At 34.9% G+C, this 20,488-nt stretch overlaps 1 protein-coding gene across 1 annotated transcript in view; it reads right to left on the bottom strand.

The window, feature by feature from the left end:
* The window catches only part of hip1rb (huntingtin interacting protein 1 related b), a 50,859-nt gene extending 31,856 nt beyond the window's left edge, over positions 1 to 19,003 (bottom strand). Inside the window, exons 1-5 of the mRNA XM_051110269.1 lie at positions 18,633 to 19,003; positions 3,787 to 3,850; positions 2,948 to 3,090; positions 2,398 to 2,454; positions 2,190 to 2,276 (exon numbers count right to left, since the gene is read on the bottom strand). Of these exons, the coding sequence (XP_050966226.1) occupies positions 2,190 to 2,276; positions 2,398 to 2,454; positions 2,948 to 3,090; positions 3,787 to 3,850; positions 18,633 to 18,725 (444 nt within the window). The 5' untranslated portion in view covers positions 18,726 to 19,003. The remainder of the gene's footprint in view (positions 1 to 2,189; positions 2,277 to 2,397; positions 2,455 to 2,947; positions 3,091 to 3,786; positions 3,851 to 18,632) is intronic.
* Between the last annotated feature and the right edge of the window lie 1,485 nt (positions 19,004 to 20,488).

Genomic DNA, 20,488 nt, shown 5'->3' with positions numbered 1-20,488 from the left:
TGCCACCTTACTTCAATTAGTGTTATATTGATAACTGACTGGAAGTGGAAAAAAAAAACAAACTGATATGTCACAATAGACCTGTGCACTAAATCTGTGCATTAAATACGCATCTTTGTATGTGTGTTCAAGGAGTTGAGCTAAGTTTTCCTTTTTATGCTCACTGTTTAAAAGTTATCAGGATATTGCCAACATGCTTGTTGCATAAGGATATCTCGATATCAGCAACATGCTTGGTGCTTAAGGCTCATCTAGTTATTAGAAACATCCTTGTTGCTTTAGGCTTGTCTGGTTATCACTGGCAGCATACTGTGTTTAAGCCTATCTGGGTATCACGCTATTGCTTAAGTCTGTGTGAACCGCAAGTTGCCACCGACCTTATTTCAGACATATTTCTGAATGGACTGGAAATGAGTAAATCTCCACCTCTTATCTCTAACTCACAGCAGTCTGTCTGTTCCAGGAGAGCATTTAAGGATGTTTGGCCAAGCAGTCAACTAACATTATGAGAGAAGGAACACCATTCCAGATGGCATCAATTTTGAGTATAATTATAAAAAGACAACTTGCCCGGACAAAATGTTTACCAAAAGACAAGCAATTTCCATTAACAAACAGACAGGGTCAAATTGGATTCATGCAGGCCTCAATGTTTTCGGGTCTAATCATCAATATGTTTGTTGCCTGAGACTTCTGATGGTTATTGGCAACATGTTTGTGGCTTAAATCATAAGCAAGCAGAGCGTGACCGATGTTGATCACTTGATTTTTAATATCTTTCTTTCTTCCAGATAGCATGTCAAGTATGAAGATATTGCATTGGAATTAGGGATAAAATGTTTACTGGTTTGACGATAAACCACAAAAAAAGTCTTGGTTAGTATTATCATTTCATGTTTTAATTATCTTTAAAAAAATATATTTGAAAAACTTGAAACTTGAATTTGAAAAGTTAGCAACAGTTTCACACAGGCACAGCATTTACAGGTAGCGCTGAGAGAAATTATATAAAAGAAAATATGAATTAATGAATTCAATAAATGCATAAAGGAGAACTGTCTTTAGAAAAGTTTCCATAGCATTTGCTTTGCATCTTTCCTCTGTGTAATGAGCCATTAAGTAGTGTTCATAAGTGCAGCCTTTCTCTGTTTACAGAGGTTACCAAGAAACAGCCCTATTTCTGCTGTTTCAGCGCCACCTACTGTGAGACAGTGGATTTACATTTGTGTTCAGCCTGTTTGCCAATGTGAAAATTGGACACTGGAATTTTTGCTGAAAATCTTAACCAGTAGATGGAAAACATGAGGAACCCGCGGAACATATCAGCTTAGATAGGAGAGCTCAACACACTCTCTTGGCAATTTATAACTGTTTTACATTTTGGTGAATTAGTGGCTAATTTGTATGATTTTGTGTGATCTCATGCATAGGTTTTTTCTTCTATGATCTGCTTAAAGGTGCAGGATATAATATTGACAGCTAGCGGTTGAAATGGGCACTGCAGTTCAAATTCAAAATATTGTTTCTCCAGCCTCCTCCTCCTCCTCAGACAAGACACTCAGGTGAGTTGTCAGATTGAGTACAGGCAAACAAGAATAGGCACAATTGACAATGGAAGGAAACAAGTCTTACACTGTAAATTTATGAGCTGATTAATCCGCGTTTTAATATGCCTCTAGTCATGGAGCTTTTTAGATGGGTGCTGAGGCTTTTTAAGTCGGGTAGAATCTGCGATCACTGAGGCAGTTTGTTTGCTGCCTGCCATGGCTGCGATATGCTGTTTTCCATTCTCTGGCAACCCAGGGTGTCAAAATACTATTGGTTAAACACACACTGGGTGGATCACACAGACCAAAACAAAAACAGCCATTCCGACATGGAATGCACATTTTCAAAGTAGAATAACTGGATGCAGGATAGTTTTTCTGAGAAACATGTGAACTTAGCATGCTTTCTAAACACCTGCAAATGTATTATGGTGTTTTTATGCTTTGGTACAATCAAAAAAATTACATACAACACAAAATTACATACAGCACCTTAAACTAACTTTTTCTCATGAGATTGGGTTGAACGACATTTGAAAGTTGTCAATAACGGGGCTTTAAGTCAATAAAGGTTGAGAACTACTGGTCTACAATAACGATGGGATAAATACATCACGGGCACAGGAATATATTGAAATCTACCTTAGTGTGAAACTCCATCTTGGTGCAGAGTAGTTTGGAATATAGAGAAACCAGCTGTCCATACCCATGTCTGTCCCGTGTGTTATTCTAACAATGTAAATTAATGAGAACAAATCATTATAAATATTGTCAAACCAGTCAAAAAGAGATTCACATAAAAATGTATTTTTTTCTGAATGTTGACATTTGTGCAAGAACTTTGACTTACCCATAGTAACCCTGTCTCAGCAACGCTGCTGTAGTGTCTCATGCAGTCTTGTAAGGACTGGTAAGAATAAATAAGACAATGAACAATCTGTTCTGAGAACAAGAGACATTAGACTAGTTTAAGATGCCAAAAACCTTGCCTGTCCTTGGAGAGAACTGTATATTCAGCTTATATTTGATTGTCATACAAAATAAAAGTAATTGTTAACATTAATAAAGCAAAACACAAGCAGAGACTGAAGAATGAACAGTGCTTGTTGTCATAACAATTTAACAAACTGCAGTGTTTCTAGTCATCCTTATTTATAGAGAAACACTTCCACACTGATTAAGCTGAGCTTGCTTAATTTTTACAATCAAGTAAGACATTTGATACCAACGTTCACATCAGGGCCAGGGGTGGGCAACTATGTTCACTATGTGTTTTTTTGTTGTTGTTGTTGTTGTTTTGTTTTATATATACTATATACTGCATTTAAAAAAATATATATATATATATATATATATTGATTTGACAAAATAATTACGAAATTCAAATGAAGCATGCTTACATTTCGGTGACCATCACGCAATATTTTGTGCAATACATGGCAGAACTTCCAGCTAAGGATGGCACTGCTTGGCAAGGGCAGACCAACAGCATATGACCAGAAGGTATATGCCCCCTTCTCTCTGTGGGTTCCCAAAATAATTCCTGTTCATGTCTTTAAGGAAAAAATCTCAAGCACAACGTATAATCACATAATACCTAGTAATATCACAATTCATCAAACTTGGGTAAGCCTGCTGTCTAACTTTTATAATTTAGGGCTACTTAACAGTATTGTTTCTAGACTATCTTATATCTAGATTTACCACAATATAATCATTTTAACACCAATATGGTATCCACGTTCTAACCTATTGTTAGTGCCATCAGCTCTGAATGGATGCAAAGTGGTGCTATTAGGTAATTTGCACTACACAACTGCTACACAATAAGGCAGGAGTTTGATTCTAAACTTTAATCTAAAAATGTAAATAAAATGTATAGTTTACACAAAACTGTGCAGTGCATTCAATGGAGTGTCAGAATATAAACAACCCATTTAATGTAAGCCGTTACGTTTAGCAAAAAAAAAAAAAAAAAAAAGAAAAAAAAAGTTGTTCTATAAGAGCAGTAACACTTTTGTGACAGATGGTATTCTGTTTACAGAATTACTCATTCAAGTCTATAGTCTGCAAACAGTGACTGACAGCCATAAAACCAAGAAAGAGATTAAATGGTGTCATTAACAAATACAGAACCTGCAATGCTGCTCCTTATCCTTTTGCAAAGGTTTCATTTGACCTACCTGGTTGGATAATAGTTGAACAAACAATAATAAATGGATGTCTGAATTAAGGATACTGCGTGCATGTTTCTCCTTCAGCGGCGTCTCTGTGGAATTGATGGCCTTACTGATACTGGTTAGCTAAAGAGGAAAGAAAAAGAGAAACAGAAAAAATAAAATTAGCATGCAATTTTTTAATAATTACTTAAGTAAGGTATGTATGTATGTATGTATGTGTGTGTGTGTGTGTGTGTCTGTCTGCATATATATATATATATATATATACACCGGTACACCGTAAAGAAGTACTGATTAGGTAATCACCTCAAATCTTATTTAACTAGTAGTAGTGCTAGTAGTATAAAAAAAAAAAAAAATTCAAACTGGCTGTTATTAAGCCTCTCACAAAAAAAAAAAAAAAAAAAAAAACATAACTTAACCACAACAAATTAATTAATTACAGACCGATTTCAAACCTCCCTTTTTTGTCAAAGATACTAGAAAAGGTAGTATCAACACAACTCTAGAGAAAAATGGTATCTATGAGGATTTCCAGTCAGGATTTAGACTGTATTATAGTACTGAGACTGCTCTCAATAGAGTTACAGATTACCTGCTTTTATCATCTGATCGTGGTTGTATCTATCTATTAGTGCTACTGTATCTTAGCACCACGTTTGACACTATTAACCACAACATTATTTTAAATAAACTAGAAAATTATGTTGGCATTAGAGGAAATGTATTGGCATGGTTCAAATCATATTTATCTGACCATCATCAGTCTGTGGTAGTGAATGAATAATACCAATCACAGGTGCAGTATGAGTACCTCAAGACTCAGCACTAGGACCAATACCACGCTTTACATGTTACCCTTGGGTGATATCATTAGGAAACATGGTGTTAGGCTTCCCTGTTATGCTGATGATACTCAGCTCTATATTCCTTTGTGGCCCAACAAAACATACCAATTTGCAAAACTAATGGTACGCATAGTTGATAGTTGTAGAAAAATGGATGACTAGTAATTTCTTACTGTTAAATTCTGAAAAAACAGAGGTGTTAATTATCGGGCCAAAAACCTCCACATGTAATGACCTAAAGCACTGTCTACCCTGTCTGACCTAAACTGTCTTTCCTTCGAAAGCCACATTTCTAGCATTTGTAAAATCACATTTTTCCATCTCAAAAATACATGAATATTATGACCTACGCTCTCAATGGCAAATTCAGAAACGTTAATTCATGCATTCATGACCTCTAGGTTACATTATTGTAATGCTCTATTGCTTTGGTTCAAAATGCAGCAGCTAGAGTTCTCACTAGAACCAAGAAGTATGACCATATTAGCCCGGTTCTGGTAACGCTGCACTGGCTCCTTATTAAACATTGTATACATTTTAATATCTTGATAATTACCTATAAAGCCCTGAATAGTTTAGCACCTTAGTATTTGAGCGAGCTCTTTGCATTATAGTCCTTCACGTCTGCTATCATCTCAAAACTCTGGCCATTTGATAATAAATACCTAGATAAATACCTGGAATATCAAAATATCAAACTGTGGGCGGCAGATCCACAGCTCCCAAACTCTAGAACAATCTACCCACCACTGTTCGTGAGGCAGACACACTCTGTCAGTTTAAATCTAGATTAAAAACCCATCTCTTTAACCTGGCTTACACATAACACACCAAGACTCAAATACATTAAAGGATTCTAAGGCTGCATTAATTAAGTCAACCAGAACCAGGAACACTTCTCATAACACCCGATGTGTTACACTGTTGAATGAAGAATGGCATCTACGCTAATATTTAATAAGTTTGTTTCTTTCTTATTCCTAGGTCACCGTAGCCACCAGATCCAGAATGTATCCAGATCAGATGGTCACTGCAGCCACCCGGATACAGTCCGTATCTAGTCCAGATAGTGGATCAGCACCTAGAGACAACCTCTACAGCCCTAAATGTCAGTGGAAACCATGTCAACTAGATAAGCCCCAGAGACAGATCCCCTTCGAAGACCTCGTCACCTAGATGGCCATCGGGACAAGACCAAGGGAACCAGATGAGTCCTCCGCACAATATGACTTTGTTGCAGCCTAGAATTACACTGCTGGTTTCGTCTGACCAGAGGAGAACGGAACACTATTTCGACACACTATTTCCCTGTTAATACAGTAAAGCTACTTTGACACAATCTACCTTGTAAAAAGCACTATATAAATCAGCGGTTCTCAATTCCATATTATACATGTCTCTCTTAGTTAATGCACCTGATTCTGATAACTAGCTCGTTAGAAGTGAGCTCCGGGCATGAACTGTGTTCCGATTGACATGGTCCCTACACAGTGTTCATTGTTCCCTACTCACTGAGCAAGGGAAATCCATTAAAGTTTACTTCACTTTGGAACATTCATTCACACACAGATGAATCTTACTAGAGAAGTGTGAAGTGTAACACAAATGCATCTGTAAAGAAATACAATTTAAGTTCATATCACGAACAATTTAATGACCTTTAAATGGAACACATATGCTCACTTCAAACTGGAATGATGGCAGAATATATCCTGTGATGTCCAATTCACAGGGCACTTACATTCGAATAGAACAAACATCATATGTGTTAAGAGATACACACATTGTGCAGAGCGGGGGGGATTCGGAGAGGGGTGGGGAAGGTTGTTGTTGGAGCAACAACAACAAAATCCCAAAAGGCTATTTCGCAATGGATGGCTATAGACAAACCATCTAATTTGGCAACAAACAACAGAGGGCAGTAAAATCAATTAGAACATGCATACCAGAAGAGAATAAGCTGACTGCTTGTTCGGTTATAAATTTATAAATAATATATTTTCCATTTAAACAACAGATTCAGTCATAAAGCATAACTATAATTACAGTGAATAAAAATAATAAACAAAAAAAGTAAATTTAAATCTAAATAAAATGCAACCAATGCCTAATGGCACTGAAAGTAGTTTGGCTTAGTGTGGAAGAGTTTAACAGAATATGATTGATGTCCAACACCTCTGATTCTATGGAGATTAAATGAAATAACTAAATTGTGTGCATTAGAACATGTCCAGTAAAATCTATTGTTGTGTCTGTGTGTGTGTTTTCATTCAGGGTGGGTTAATCTATGTGGGGCGTGGTTTATGTGCACCTGAGCCTTGTTGCGGTGGCAGATTTAACCAGTGTTTTTACTACTCTGGGCTGCTGCCTAAGCAGTTTTCCATCTCCCTGCTTCAGTTTTGGTTTACTTTAAACTTGTGAATTCACACATTTGGTACAACACTACGTGTTGACTGACTGACATTATGGAATACTGGCATCATGATTTTATTATTGCAGATTGTGTGTACTAATAAATATTTAAAATTGTTATAAAATATTTTTTTTTTTAGTTTACCCATTTGTGTCACTTCCCTTTTATGTTCCACCTTAGTCAGGTGCAATAATACTATTTGCTTTAATAAAGCATTTAGAGATTGGAGAATAGAGAATTTTAGAGCACTGACAACACTTTCTAGTCTTCTTGATCCTTCTGTACATAACAGTTCCAGCTAATCTGTGGTGAAATTCTCTTGCCTTTTTTTTTCTTTTTTTTGGCTTAGCCTGAATTAAAACTTTGACAACTGAATTTGAGTTATTTTACAAAATGTTTTAAGAATTCACACACACCAAAAATAAATAAATAAAACAGAAATAAATAAATGTGCATTCCATTAATGTTGGTCTCTGTGCCACATCAGTGTTCTAGAGAGACTGTGTGGTTTGCCACCAACACTGGGAGAACTAAATGAATGCAATGGACAGCACAAAGAGCAGATTGTGCAGAACAAAACATGTCAGCCTGAGGAAATGGGTTGGTTAGGTGCCAAATGCTGGCACACATTCTTAGACAGATGATCTGCCTATTGGCTAACTTTTATAACAGGCCCTGTGGGGGAGGGGAGGGCTACTCAATTTTGTCTCTGGAGGGCCATATCCTACAGGGTTTATTCTCTGTCTGAATTGCATACTACCCAAGTAGGTACTACATTTAATAAAGAAAGCTTACTTCATGACCATTAAAACTATAAACTAAAACCCGATTTTAAAAAATGCAGTGTTTGTGTAAAATTAGTTACATTTATTGAAAACGGCTAATAATGACAATTATGACAACAATGTTGCCCTTACAGTTGAGACACTGTGTAAGTTGTAAGTAGTGGTCCTCAAAAATTATGTTTTAACCTAAACACTGAAACCAAAAGTAAAGTTCTCATTTAGTTAAAAAACAAATTAATGAAGACAACAGGTTCAGTAAAAACATAATAAATATGTAATGCAGTGCACTACATGCATGTAATGTAATGCATTACATATACATATATATACACTGCCCTCCAAAAGTTTGGAAATGCCCTAGAAAAGTGGGGGTTTTGGACAATATTGGCATGAATCCTTTTTAATTTGTGATAATTTTGCACTGATAAGGGACAACACAAACTACGAAAACATATTTTATTACATAAACAGTTTATACATAGAAAAAAATTAAATTTTCGGTTCATCAAAATATCCACCATTAGCAGCTATTACAGCTCTGCATAATCTGGGCCTAAATTCATTGTATTCTAAACTTAATTGGCAATCAATTGTTGAAGCTATTAAGGTGTGCTGACCCAAAAATCTTTTGAAAACCTGGGCCAAGTTTAAACCAGTAACCAGGCATCACAGCTGGCAAAGGGGCATGTCTGACTTTGACATGTATATATTGCCATTATTATGTAATCAAAATGAAAATTATTTTTGCTGGTCTTCAATGATAATGTCAAGTTACTTTAATGTATTTGCACCAAAAAATGATAAGGATTTATGCTAATATCGTCCAAAACCACACTTTGCCAGGGGTGTTTCCAAACTTTTGGAGGGCAGTGTATATATATATATATATATATATATATATACACATACACATACATACACAGCATATGACAGCCACAATCTCATCCATATCGCATTATCTATATATAAAATAGCATTCTGTATAGAATTCAAATGTGTCTGATACGTTTTGTGGTCTGCACCGACTCGCGCGTATGATCCAATCCATGCTACTGTCTATAGAAGACACTGTATGCACGCTGCAGCAGTTTGTGTGACAACGCGAAACTACACTTTATTCGCCCTAACCAAATGCATATTTGCACTGTCTGAATCGTTCCCTATCCCTTATATAGTGCACTACGTGCCATTTACCATACAGAAAATACAAATTCTGCGAACAAGTGTCCGTTTCAGCTGCAGCTTTAGCGTATATTTATAGTGTAGGGGCGGGACGCTTTGGATTCTAAACAGCATTTGATTGGATAGAGAGTTCGATAAGAAGCTAAAGTGCAGGGTGATGTCATCAAAATTATTGATCCATTTTGGTGGAATGAATAGACTAAGTTTTGAATGCTTGTATCTTCTAAATGCGAATTTTGTCATTGTTTTGGAGCACACTAGCTTACAGATAACCTTAACGCTAACATATTCATACTAATGTCTAAAAAAACTTTAATTTTGATTTCATGGGGACTTTAAGACATTACATATGCCAGCCACTGCCACATTTATTTTGTCTCTTCCTTGTGTCTGTTGATACAGGACTTCTGCATCCGCATTACTGCATAATCTGTGTGTAAATGTCACAATGTCCATAAAGCTCTCTCTATTGCTCTATGTGAAAGGATAATAGTATAGTAAGATGGCACTTAAACATTCTCAGATTGCATAATTTCACTGAAAATTAATATAAATGCTCATTCTTTTTTAAAGAAATTTACCAAACATGTTAAGGTTTATCAACATGTTTCTACATTTGTAAAAAACCCTAATGAAGTTGTTTTTCGTGCATTCAAGCAATCACAAATAAATGAAAGTATGCACAACTGAACAAGCATGTGTGTTCTGTTTAATGTTAAATAATGATAAATATCAGTTTGATTGACTATGAATGATGTGTACTACTGACACAAATTAATACATTACTGTCACTGTAACATTTTATTGTAAATCATATATTTATAAAATAATCAATATATAAATAATCAATATAAATATAGAAAATAATCAACACTGGAGTACTTCTTAAATCTTTAAGAAAGTCTGACGACCAAATGTTTACTTCTGTCATGTACGTTTTGCAATCTGGTTAGGTGTTAAGGGCAGGGCGCACACAGGTAACGGGCCAGCTCCATATACCATTTCTTTTTACGTCTTCTTACGTTTTAACGGACAAATACATAAATACACAAATACACAAACACATGTGCTTAATGTTAATCCCAAAAAAACAAGACACTGCTCTTGACTGAATAACTTTTATAGCATTAATATGGATGAATCTATATCTAATTTATACTGTGAAGAATATGTAATATTATTTTACATTTGATTATTTTCTGCACCTAACCGCATACAAACCTAAAAATCCAAAGCACTGTTTAATTTGTATCTTTATTTATTTGTATATATTTGTAATTTGTTAATTTGTCCTTATTTACTGACTGTTCACTTGTCTTTAAAGGGATCTGCTTTTTTATTATTTTTTTTATTATAACTGCTCTGAGGTCCCCTTATAATGTTATCAAGATTTTTACATTAAAAAAACATCATAATATAGACGTAATAGGCTATTTTCTGTCCTTTTTTTAATATAATGAATATAGAATTTATAAAGTTATATAATTTATAAAAAATATATAAAGCTCATCCACTCTTTCCGAACACTGGGAAGGCAATGCAAAGACTGTTTTTCCACAACTTGGCACTGTTTGTTAGGCTAGTAGTTTTTGCTGTGGTATTGAAATTGGAACAGAGAATTGTAAAATTTAAGTGTTAAAATTTTGGCATCATAATAAGCTAAAATACAAGATACCAGGGGTCAAAAACAATAGTTTTATTTTTTAATGTATTTTTTATTTATTTATTTATTTATTTATTTTTTTTTTTTTTTTGGCAGGGTCAGCGAAAATGTTGGCAGGGCAATTAAAACTTTGAACCACAGGCCCACATGGGCCAGTAGAAAAATTCCTTAGTGTTGAGCCTTGATTACTGTCTTAATTTTTTTTTGTAACTGTATTTAAAAATAATAGCTATGAGTAGTAGTAGTAGTAGTATCATTGTTTTAACTGTTCTCTAGAACCTACTGGTCTGCTGTTTACTGTAAAAAATTGCAAAACTTGCAAATTGTTAAAATCAACTGTTAACTGACTTAAAATTTTAAGTCAGGTGGACATATTTTTGAGCAATGTTAAGATTTCTTGTAAAAAGTATTCAACTGCATGTTTTTTCCAATAAAGACAAACCATTAAGTTGAGAAAACTTAGGCTGCATCCAAAATCGCAAACTTACCTACTATGTTGTTGCCCCAAAAAAAAAGTATGTGGAAGAAGTAGTATGTCTGAATTCAAGTATTCTAATAATGGAGTAGGCAAAAACCCAGATGACCTACTTCCGACAAGATTCTGAAGTATGCATACAATGGACACTTTACTATCCCATGGGGCCACAGGAGAGGATTTATGAATGGCAGTGATGCTACGCAACTGACACTGGTTGGTCACGTGAGAGTAACACGTCCAGATTACATTCTTATTTTACATATTCATATTACATAGAACATACTTTTGTGAGGTCAAAGTAATTACTTACTGAAAATAAGTACCTAGTGTGATTTTGGATGCATCCAGCATGTTTTCAGTTCTTTGTTTGAACATTTAACTTCCCAGATTCGCACAGTTGCTAGGGTGTTCTAAATGGTTACTAGGTTGTGGCTATACGGTTTATAGTCTAATATTTAAAGACTATTGTCTAAAAGAACATGAGATAATGTTTGAGAATGTGAGACATTCATCATAATGATATTAAGCTTCGCAAACACCACTAAAATGTTTCACATGCATCTCATTTTGCTTACTGTCTTTTTGGGTCACTAAACAGATAGTAACAACAGACATCAGTCACCCAACACTGAAGGAAACCAGTAAAAGGAATGGCATACTATAACCTACTCTATGGAAAGGGGGGCTGTGTGAAACTGCCAAGAACACTACATACTCACAGAAGACTGAAGAAGGGTTTTTTCTTTCCCTACATTTTCATTTCAGTTGATTAGCCATATTTATAACCACAATAAAACAGTCGAAATATGCACACCAGACTGCAATCTATTTTAATGTGCTATGTTGTTTGGCAATTACAAACAACCAACAGTTGGACTAATGCACTTGGTTATCATATTGCAATCTGTTTGTATTGTTTAAGAAGACCTCTTATCTATAGTAAAAGTTCTGCAATGTGTGGCCCATTGTGGCATTTTATTTATTTATTTATTTATTTACTAAGCTTTATTTTGGGGGTGTCTCAATGAACTCCCTACCTCCCGACCTCATGAATCAGTACATCGTGTACACGAAACCAGTCACTGGTACATACCCTAGCTCACTGCACACTGGGACAGTGATTACATAATTTCTAGCACAATGTCAACAGACAACATTGTAGAACATCACACTTGGAATTAATCAACAATAGACACGACCAATTTCTTTTTGCTATATTTTTTGTTCTCTTTAAACACATTGTTCTGTTACATGTCCTTACAACATATTTAGCACAATATTAATTATAAATGTTAACTAGATGTGTTCACTACCCGTCTAATGGTGTGTGTTTATTCTGAAATACCAAAAAAAAAACTGTCAAATCTTCTATTGAGTCTCATTATATTTATAGAGTTGACTGATATGGTTTACGTTTAGCACTTCAGAAATATGATGTAACTTCCGCTAAGGGAGCATAGTGAGCGTCGATGTTCCCTAGCTTTAGTGCATTGTGGGATTTTTCAGGGAGCGAACGTTCCAGTGCACTGGAAGGATCTGAGACAGCCCTTAAAATGGCCAACTCACTGATCAATGCCCTGACTACTAAAATAGGGAGCTCACTGAGATGCGCCCTTTGTCATTGTTACCATTTGTTGCTATGTTTTAGTGCTTGTATTTAAGTATACTCTTCAGTAGCATTGCTACAATAGTAATGACACAGCTAGATAGATAAAATTGATTACAAACTTTTATGTTGGCTTGACAAAGTCTGAAAGATAAAAATAACTTTAAGGGTGTTTTCACACCTGCCTCATTTAGTTCGGTTGAATCACACTAGAGTTCGTTTTCCCTCTTGGTGCGGTTCGTTTGGGCAGGTGTGAATGTAGCAATTGCACTCGAGTGCGCACCAAAAGCGGACCAAAGAAGCATACGAGACCTCCTTGAAGAGGTGGTCTCGGTACGCTTTCAAACGAACACTGGAGTGGTTCGGTTGTAGTGAGAAAGTAATCTGATCCAATGGAACAACGAACCAGGCTTTATCACACTGTATAATGGGTAATTATAGTTCCATGAACAGCAGTAGCTTTGTTGTTTTGCTAATACCGCTTAAAATGAACCGGTGTCTGTCTGCACCATTCAAAATCAAAGCGCGCCTTTTCATTTTATAATGCCGTTTTATTGCTCTGTTTGTAGTAGGTGTGTTGTAAAAATGTTTTCCTATCGAATCCTGGACTCCTGCTCAAAATTATAAATTAATATAACGATACCTAAAAAAAAAAAAAAAAAACTACAACAACAAGCCCACAAAGCTGTTGTTGTTCCATCCTGACAGATGACAACAGAGCGGAATCCCGAAAAAAAAACGTGGAACTTGGACCAATGAGAGGACAGTTTACTTGCGCATGACTTGTATTAACACATTTGGGCTGTTTAGAAACTTTGCTGTGTGAAAGCAAACCGCACAATGAATAAAAAGCAACATTGTAATAATTTTAACCCTGTTTCGGGAATGAAGCAATCGATCTACAGGTGTGTAAGCACCCTAAAAAGCTTTAAGTTTGAAGGTTTTACTCAGAGAACATTAATAAAAATGTTAATAGTATGTTTTAGCACGGGCCGATTACCAGTTTAAAGATATACAGTAATTTGAGAATTTCATGGTTTCAAAACCACTGACACTTTCCATTATATCGTTCCTGTGGTATGAGCTGTTTTTAATGTTTAATCAAAGACAGAAAGTGTACAAATCCCTCAGGTTGTGTGCAGTGTAGAGAGGAACACAATCCATCCCCTACTGTTGGTGCGAGCCTTCAGTCAGCTGTGTGAAGGATGGCCAAAGGAGGTGAAATTCTAGAACTTCCAGAACTAGCCGTTTCTTTTCTTTTTTTTTTGTTTTGTTTTGTTTTGTTTGTTTGATTTTCCCAGCTGATCTGCATTGCAATAATTTGCCAAAATGTCATTGGTGTCGAAATATTACGAAGTCTATAAACGGACATTAACGGAGGCTAAAGATGGATGCAAATAATGCAACAGACAGAGCAAACTCACTGTTTATGATCACTCACAAAATATTGAAAGAAAATCCTAAATACTGAGTTGGGAGTTTATATGAATATATATATATATATTTGAGGGGAACTATCTTCAAAAAAAAGTTCTGATGGTATTTTCTTTTCATCTTGCCTCTGCAAAATGCATATTAATGTAGTGTTTATAAGCGCACACTGCTTTGTTTACAGTGGTAACCAAGGAAACTCATTTATCAAACTAACATAGAAATGAGTATGCCGCCAATCTCATCATTTGAAGGATCGTACGCTGATAAATGTGGTGGCTAAAAAAACACCTTGGTTTAAAAGCCTTGCCCATAGAGTTTACGACAGAGAGAAACAAAACCCGGTCAAAAAAATCTAATGAAAATCTAATTGCTAATCTAATTAAATAGCATAATCTAAATAAACAAAATTATGTTGTTATAGAGTACAATTCACCCTCCACGAACAGTTTGATTGACAAGCGATCTGATCAAACATAGCGGCATTTCTGTCATTCTGTGTGACAAACAAATCAGACAGGAGAGTAGATTAACTTTGGTGGACCAAACTTGAAAAATTGTGTGTATTGACATCTTTTCACGGTTGAAATAAAACAAGTTCTGATGTTCATTCATTTTTTTTTTTTGTGCTTTAAAGAAGATGTGTCATTGATCTAATAAGGCAATACACTGATCTGTCACAACACTTTAAAGAGCCACAAAATGGTATTTATTGTTTGAATTTCTTAAAAAAACAAAAAAAAGACAAAATTTTAAAGCTGAGACCTTGTTTCATACCAGTAATAACCTGCTCTGTCTTATCTGTCTGCGTATTGTCAGTTTCCTCTTTTGCTCTGTGATGTATTTTTCAATGTATTTGTATTTTAGAACATGTGTAGTGTAAGCGCAGCATTGTTTGTCAGTCATAGTAACAGTAACTAAGGAGGGTGGGTTTTTGCCAAGGATCAATTCTCTATGCTGCACACAAGTTCAGACTAACCCATATTGATCGATTCCAAATTCTGCATAGAAATGACCGTATGCTCACTTTTCTGTCGTACATTTGTTTCATAAATGAGGCCCTATATCACAGCTGTTCCACACGCCCCATCTGCTGTCAGAGAGTGAATTTTCTCTTGCAGGCTGACTGCTGAGTGCAGGCAAGTTCGTCAGAATATTAAATAAATACACAATCAAAATACACACATTTTTGTAAGAGTACTGTAATTACAAGATAAACTAAAAGTAAATAACTGTCATTACAGATTTAGATTAAATTAACATGTCAGTCTTTATTTTTCTTCTTTTTAGAGCAGCAGTAGCTCTAGCAGCAAAGTGCAATCCACATCAAAAGCTGTAAGTGAGCCCACAATTCAGCAAACATTTGAGAAAAAAAAAATATCAAAGAAAGAAATACTGTTCCAAATATTATGCATATCTTAAAAATATAATTTTAGAGCTGTGATATTTTTGCCTAAGGTACCATCAAACTCTCATACAGCCCATACCTAGTTTTAGCATATTGCTAATTAACATAATTTGCTACCATGTTTTAACACATTGCTAACACGATTTAACACAGTGCTAGCTTGTTTTAGCATTATATAATATGTTGCTGACGTGATTTAACACATTGTTAGCATTTTAAGAATGTGGCAAGCATCATTTGACAAGTCGCTAGCATGATTTAGCATGTTGCTAAAATGTTTGAGCAGGTTGTTAGCATGCTTTAGCATGTTTCAGAACCGAAATCCAGGCCCTGTGTTAGCACTAGCTCAGCAGTGTGCAATACACCCTGTTCTCTTTAGGTAACTTCCTCTGCATCTGCAGCATCTATTCCACCTGAAGAAAGAACATCCCTACAATCTCTCACTCATTTTCAGCTGTATTTCACAGCAGATAATCTGCATATTTATTTGGCACATTTTACGCCTGACATCCACTCCTGACGCAACCTACACTGGGAGTATCTCGTGCAAGGACAGCCCGAGGCCTACGTGTATTCACAACCTCTGGATAGCTGCTGAACAGAGAGGTAACACAAAGGCACTATGTTGCCTGGAAACATTTGTCAATGCAGGGCAACTCAACCCACGTGAGAGCTTACAGCAAACTGACACAAAACACACAGAGCTGTGAAGTAAACAGACAGAACTATGTGGCATATTTGACTCGTCAGCGAGATAAGAACATTGATTCTTGTGTGTGTGTGTGTGTGTGTGTCAGATAATTTCTGATGTTTTATGTATTTAAATTAATAGTTCGGTTTTATAAAAATGTCTGTTAACACACTCACCCTTATGTTGTATAAAACCTGTATGAATTTCTTTCATTTACTGAACACACAAGGCTATGTTAGAATGACAGCCTTAGTCACCATTCATTCTCATTGTACAAACAAAAGTGAAAGTGGATGGTAACTGAGCAGTCTTTAACATTCTGCCTAATATCTATTTCATGGAAGAAGGAAATTTATACAAGTTGGAAAGGTTAATAAATAATGACAGGAATTAAAGTGGGGTGAACTATCCCTTTAACTTACATATCTTACTGAAAGCACATTTAAAAAAAAAAAAAAAAGGTTTAATAATGATTTTTTTTTTATTATTTTATTTTATTTTATTATTTTATTTTCTCTGCTTACATATAGCAAGTCATTTAGTACTGACTGTGTTCCTCACCATTTTCAACCAGCAACAATACTATACATGGAGGGCAAATCACAGTAAAGGGAAGAAGAACCTGCCAAACCAGGTTTTTGGGTCTGCATAACTCAAGGAAAAACTGCAGCCTTTTTTTTTTTTTAGGTTCTATAATTGATCAAATGTATAATGCCACACAATATAATGTCACACACAGAATCCATCCCTCTTCTGTAACAACTTAATAGTTAATGTAAAAATTGCATTTGTTATTCAGAGACCAACATGTAATATTTAATTAAAAACAAAACTGATAGGTTTACCTCAGTAAACATGTATGTACTGATTCATTTATTCATGCATGCATGCCTTCATTCATTCATTCCACTTAATCTATACACATTACTTCCAGGGCAAAAAAAAAAAAAAAAAAATCTATTACTCAGCTCATTTGTAGCATTATTTTTGTTGGTTTACTTACAATAGTTTTCAACTATTCGGTAAAGAGATAAATACACACTGAACATAATGGTAAAAATAAAAAAGAGGTAAAAATAGAAAATAAATAAAAAGACAATAGAACAGGAAGAACCTGTCATGTCACATACAAAAGATCTCAAAACGTTGAGTGATACAGACCAGACATAGTTACTGACATTTGTAACCTCAAAAGTCTGATATCAAAGCCTGTATGCCTGAACAAAAGATACATTCTATTCATTCTGAATACGCAATAAAAAAAAATAAATTAATTAATTAATTAATTAATTAAAAAAATTAATGAATCCTAATGATTTTTTCTTGTTGATTCAGTTAGGCCTTATTTGATTATTAACAGATTCCTGATTAATTCTCTTGACTAGCTGGATATTCTGAATATAACTGGCATTTATATGCCTTTTTTTTTTTTTTTTTTTTTTTTTTGGAATGGGAAGACAAGTATCTGTCTATTCTGACTTTGTAATCTAGATTAAAAATGTATTCATGCATTACTGTATATTATTGTACCAATTTACAGGGTACTAGTATTTTTGATAACAGTGTACAATTTTGTATGTTATTTTATTGCTTTTTTTTTCCAAATATATATATATATATATATATATTTTTTTTTTTTTTTTTTTTTTTTTTTTTTTTTTTTTTTTCCTCGCAGCAAAGTTATAGAATAGAATAGCAAAGCATAGACAAAGATGTGACGTTGGTTTACTTAGAGGGTCATGTATTATAACCTATATCTCTAAGGAACTGCAAAGAGCAATCTATGACATAAATAAAATGGTCACGACAAACAAACGTCCATTGCGTTTTTGATCTAGTTTACGTCTCACCATTTATTTTTACTTTTATATAGCATAGAAGCTTCACAAATGTATGCCTGTCAGATAGTGCTGAGAACAGTCTAAAAGAAACAATAATTATTGCACACTGATAAAACATATGTTAATACTGTATTACGCTCTGAACACTGCTGGTGTTCTTATCATCTTGTAGGTAACGTAGCTGTAAGGACAGGTTCAGCGAGTTCCCGGATGACGTTATGTCAAATGTAAACTGGTCTTGTCAGTTGTTTAAACCAATTGTTTCGTTTCGGCAATAAGTTTGGCACTTATTAAGTAAAAATCGTTAAACGAATTCTGGCTTACGCCAATGCCTGTACGTTTTAAAAACCGACATTTCTGAAAATACGCTATAACTGCAATAGTGTAGCTTACAGTGCCTACGCGAGCGGTGTTAGTAACAGTGCATCTACAATAACGTATTCTACTAGTCTACACCATATTCTGTCGTAAAATGTAGTCGGCGCTAGAAGAGTATCCACATGGGAACGCTAACCATTAGCATCGCAACACAACAGATCAACTATTCAGGTTACCATACCTGCTGTTTTTCGAAATGCTCCCTCTCGGCTCCTAAAATCGTTTCCGTCCTTTTGCTTTTAACCCGCGAAGGCACCTGTCGTATTGAATTCATCCTTTATATGCTCACGGTTTTTATGGTTAACAAACAGCGTGTTAAAGCGCGATAGGTTCCAAGTGTCCGTCGTTTGACAATCCAGTGTGGCTGTGTGAGGGATATTTTCTGGTGGGTTATCAGGAACACCGTGAAGCTAAGTAGGACATGGAGAAAAACCTGTTCTGGCTTCGTAGTTACTAGCCGGTTTGAGTCGTACTACAGCATTGTTGTGGGAGGAGTAATAACTCGCGTTTTAAAATCCCTGACATTCACGTTGGGACAAAAGAGTTCATAGATGATGAATCGTCACAGAGGTGACACCTTTACGTCATATGCGCATACAGCACAGCATAAATGAGTACTGAGTCCTTAAAAAAAAAACAAATTCCTCGTGTGTTTGGCACACCTGGCGAATAAAGCTAATTTTGATTATGATTATGAAACTTAAATTCAATTATTTCTGTTTACATGTAGGGCATTTTGTGTTCCTTGAAAATATCCAGCAAGTCTGATTCAGTTACCAGAAATGCAGTATTAATACGAAAAATAATTAATAAGATTTTCTTATCAAAGTAATAAAATATTGTTTTAAAGATGAGTACAAACCCTCCAGAAAGTTACAAAATAATAATAATAATAACTAATAAATAAATAAAGACATTTTTTTTATCAACAGGTGAGTATGGTGAACAAAAGCAGTTAAATAAGATTCATTTTCTGACATTTATTATCTTATGCTGACAACAGTGGAACTACTTCAGAGAGAACTGACAGGAGACTTATTTCTTTGCACAAAATAGGAGAATGGTTTACCAAATTACCAAAAAAAATGTTGTATTTGATAGCAAAAGTAATACAGATTTTTAAAGAATTTTAAATACATACATACATACATACATACATACATGAATGAATGAATGGATGGATGGATCGATTTTTAATAAGGTCCATGAAATAACCAGGCCTTCACTTTAAGCTTTAATTTCATTTTCAATATTTATATTTTGAATAAAGGCTGTTCTTTTCAACGTTTTAAAAATTAACGTCTTAAAAATTAAATAGCACAACTCTCCAAAAATGATAATAAATCAGCATATTAGAATGACTTCTGAAGGATCATTTGACACTGAAGGCTGGAGTAATGATGCTAAAATTTCAGTTTTGCATCACAGGACTAAATTCTATTTTAAAGTATATAGAATTTTAAATTGCAATAATTTCACAATATTACTGTTTTTTTTTTTCTTCTAAATTGTTAATCAAATAAATGCAGCCTTAATGAGCAGAAAATACTTATTTAAAAAAAAAAACACACATTAAAAATCTTACTGACCCCAAACTTTTAAATGGCAGTGTATATTCATCGTTTTAAAGTCATAATTTGAAATACAATTCTCTTTACTATTGAGGGGATTTTAAGGGCTGGATATTGTGACAGTATTTCTTTTGTGGAGTAATGTTTCATGTATTCTGCCCTTTAATTCCTTTTCCTGTACCATGTGCCATAAAGACCATTCAGTATGCATTTAAGGTGTCACTTCATTTGGCATACTTACCTCTTCATTCGTTGCTTTCTTTTTAGTGTCATATTTCTGTTGGATGCTTGGAGAAATCATTTGGTTCTTTACTTTACTGAACCTGCTACAAGGGTGATCTTTCTTTCTTGAGTTCCCCTTCAGGAACTCGAGCCGCGTCGAAACGCTTTGGGAACACCTTCAGCGTGACCGCGCTCTGAATCACGTGTGCAATCAAACCAATGGAAGAGCGAGACGTCATAGGCG

The sequence above is a fragment of the Labeo rohita genome, chromosome 5 (assembly GCF_022985175.1).
Source record: "Labeo rohita strain BAU-BD-2019 chromosome 5, IGBB_LRoh.1.0, whole genome shotgun sequence".
Classification (NCBI taxonomy): Eukaryota; Metazoa; Chordata; class Actinopteri; order Cypriniformes; family Cyprinidae; genus Labeo; species Labeo rohita.
The sequence above is the reverse complement of the archived record's forward strand: the minus strand, read 5'-3'. Positions and strand labels throughout refer to the sequence as shown.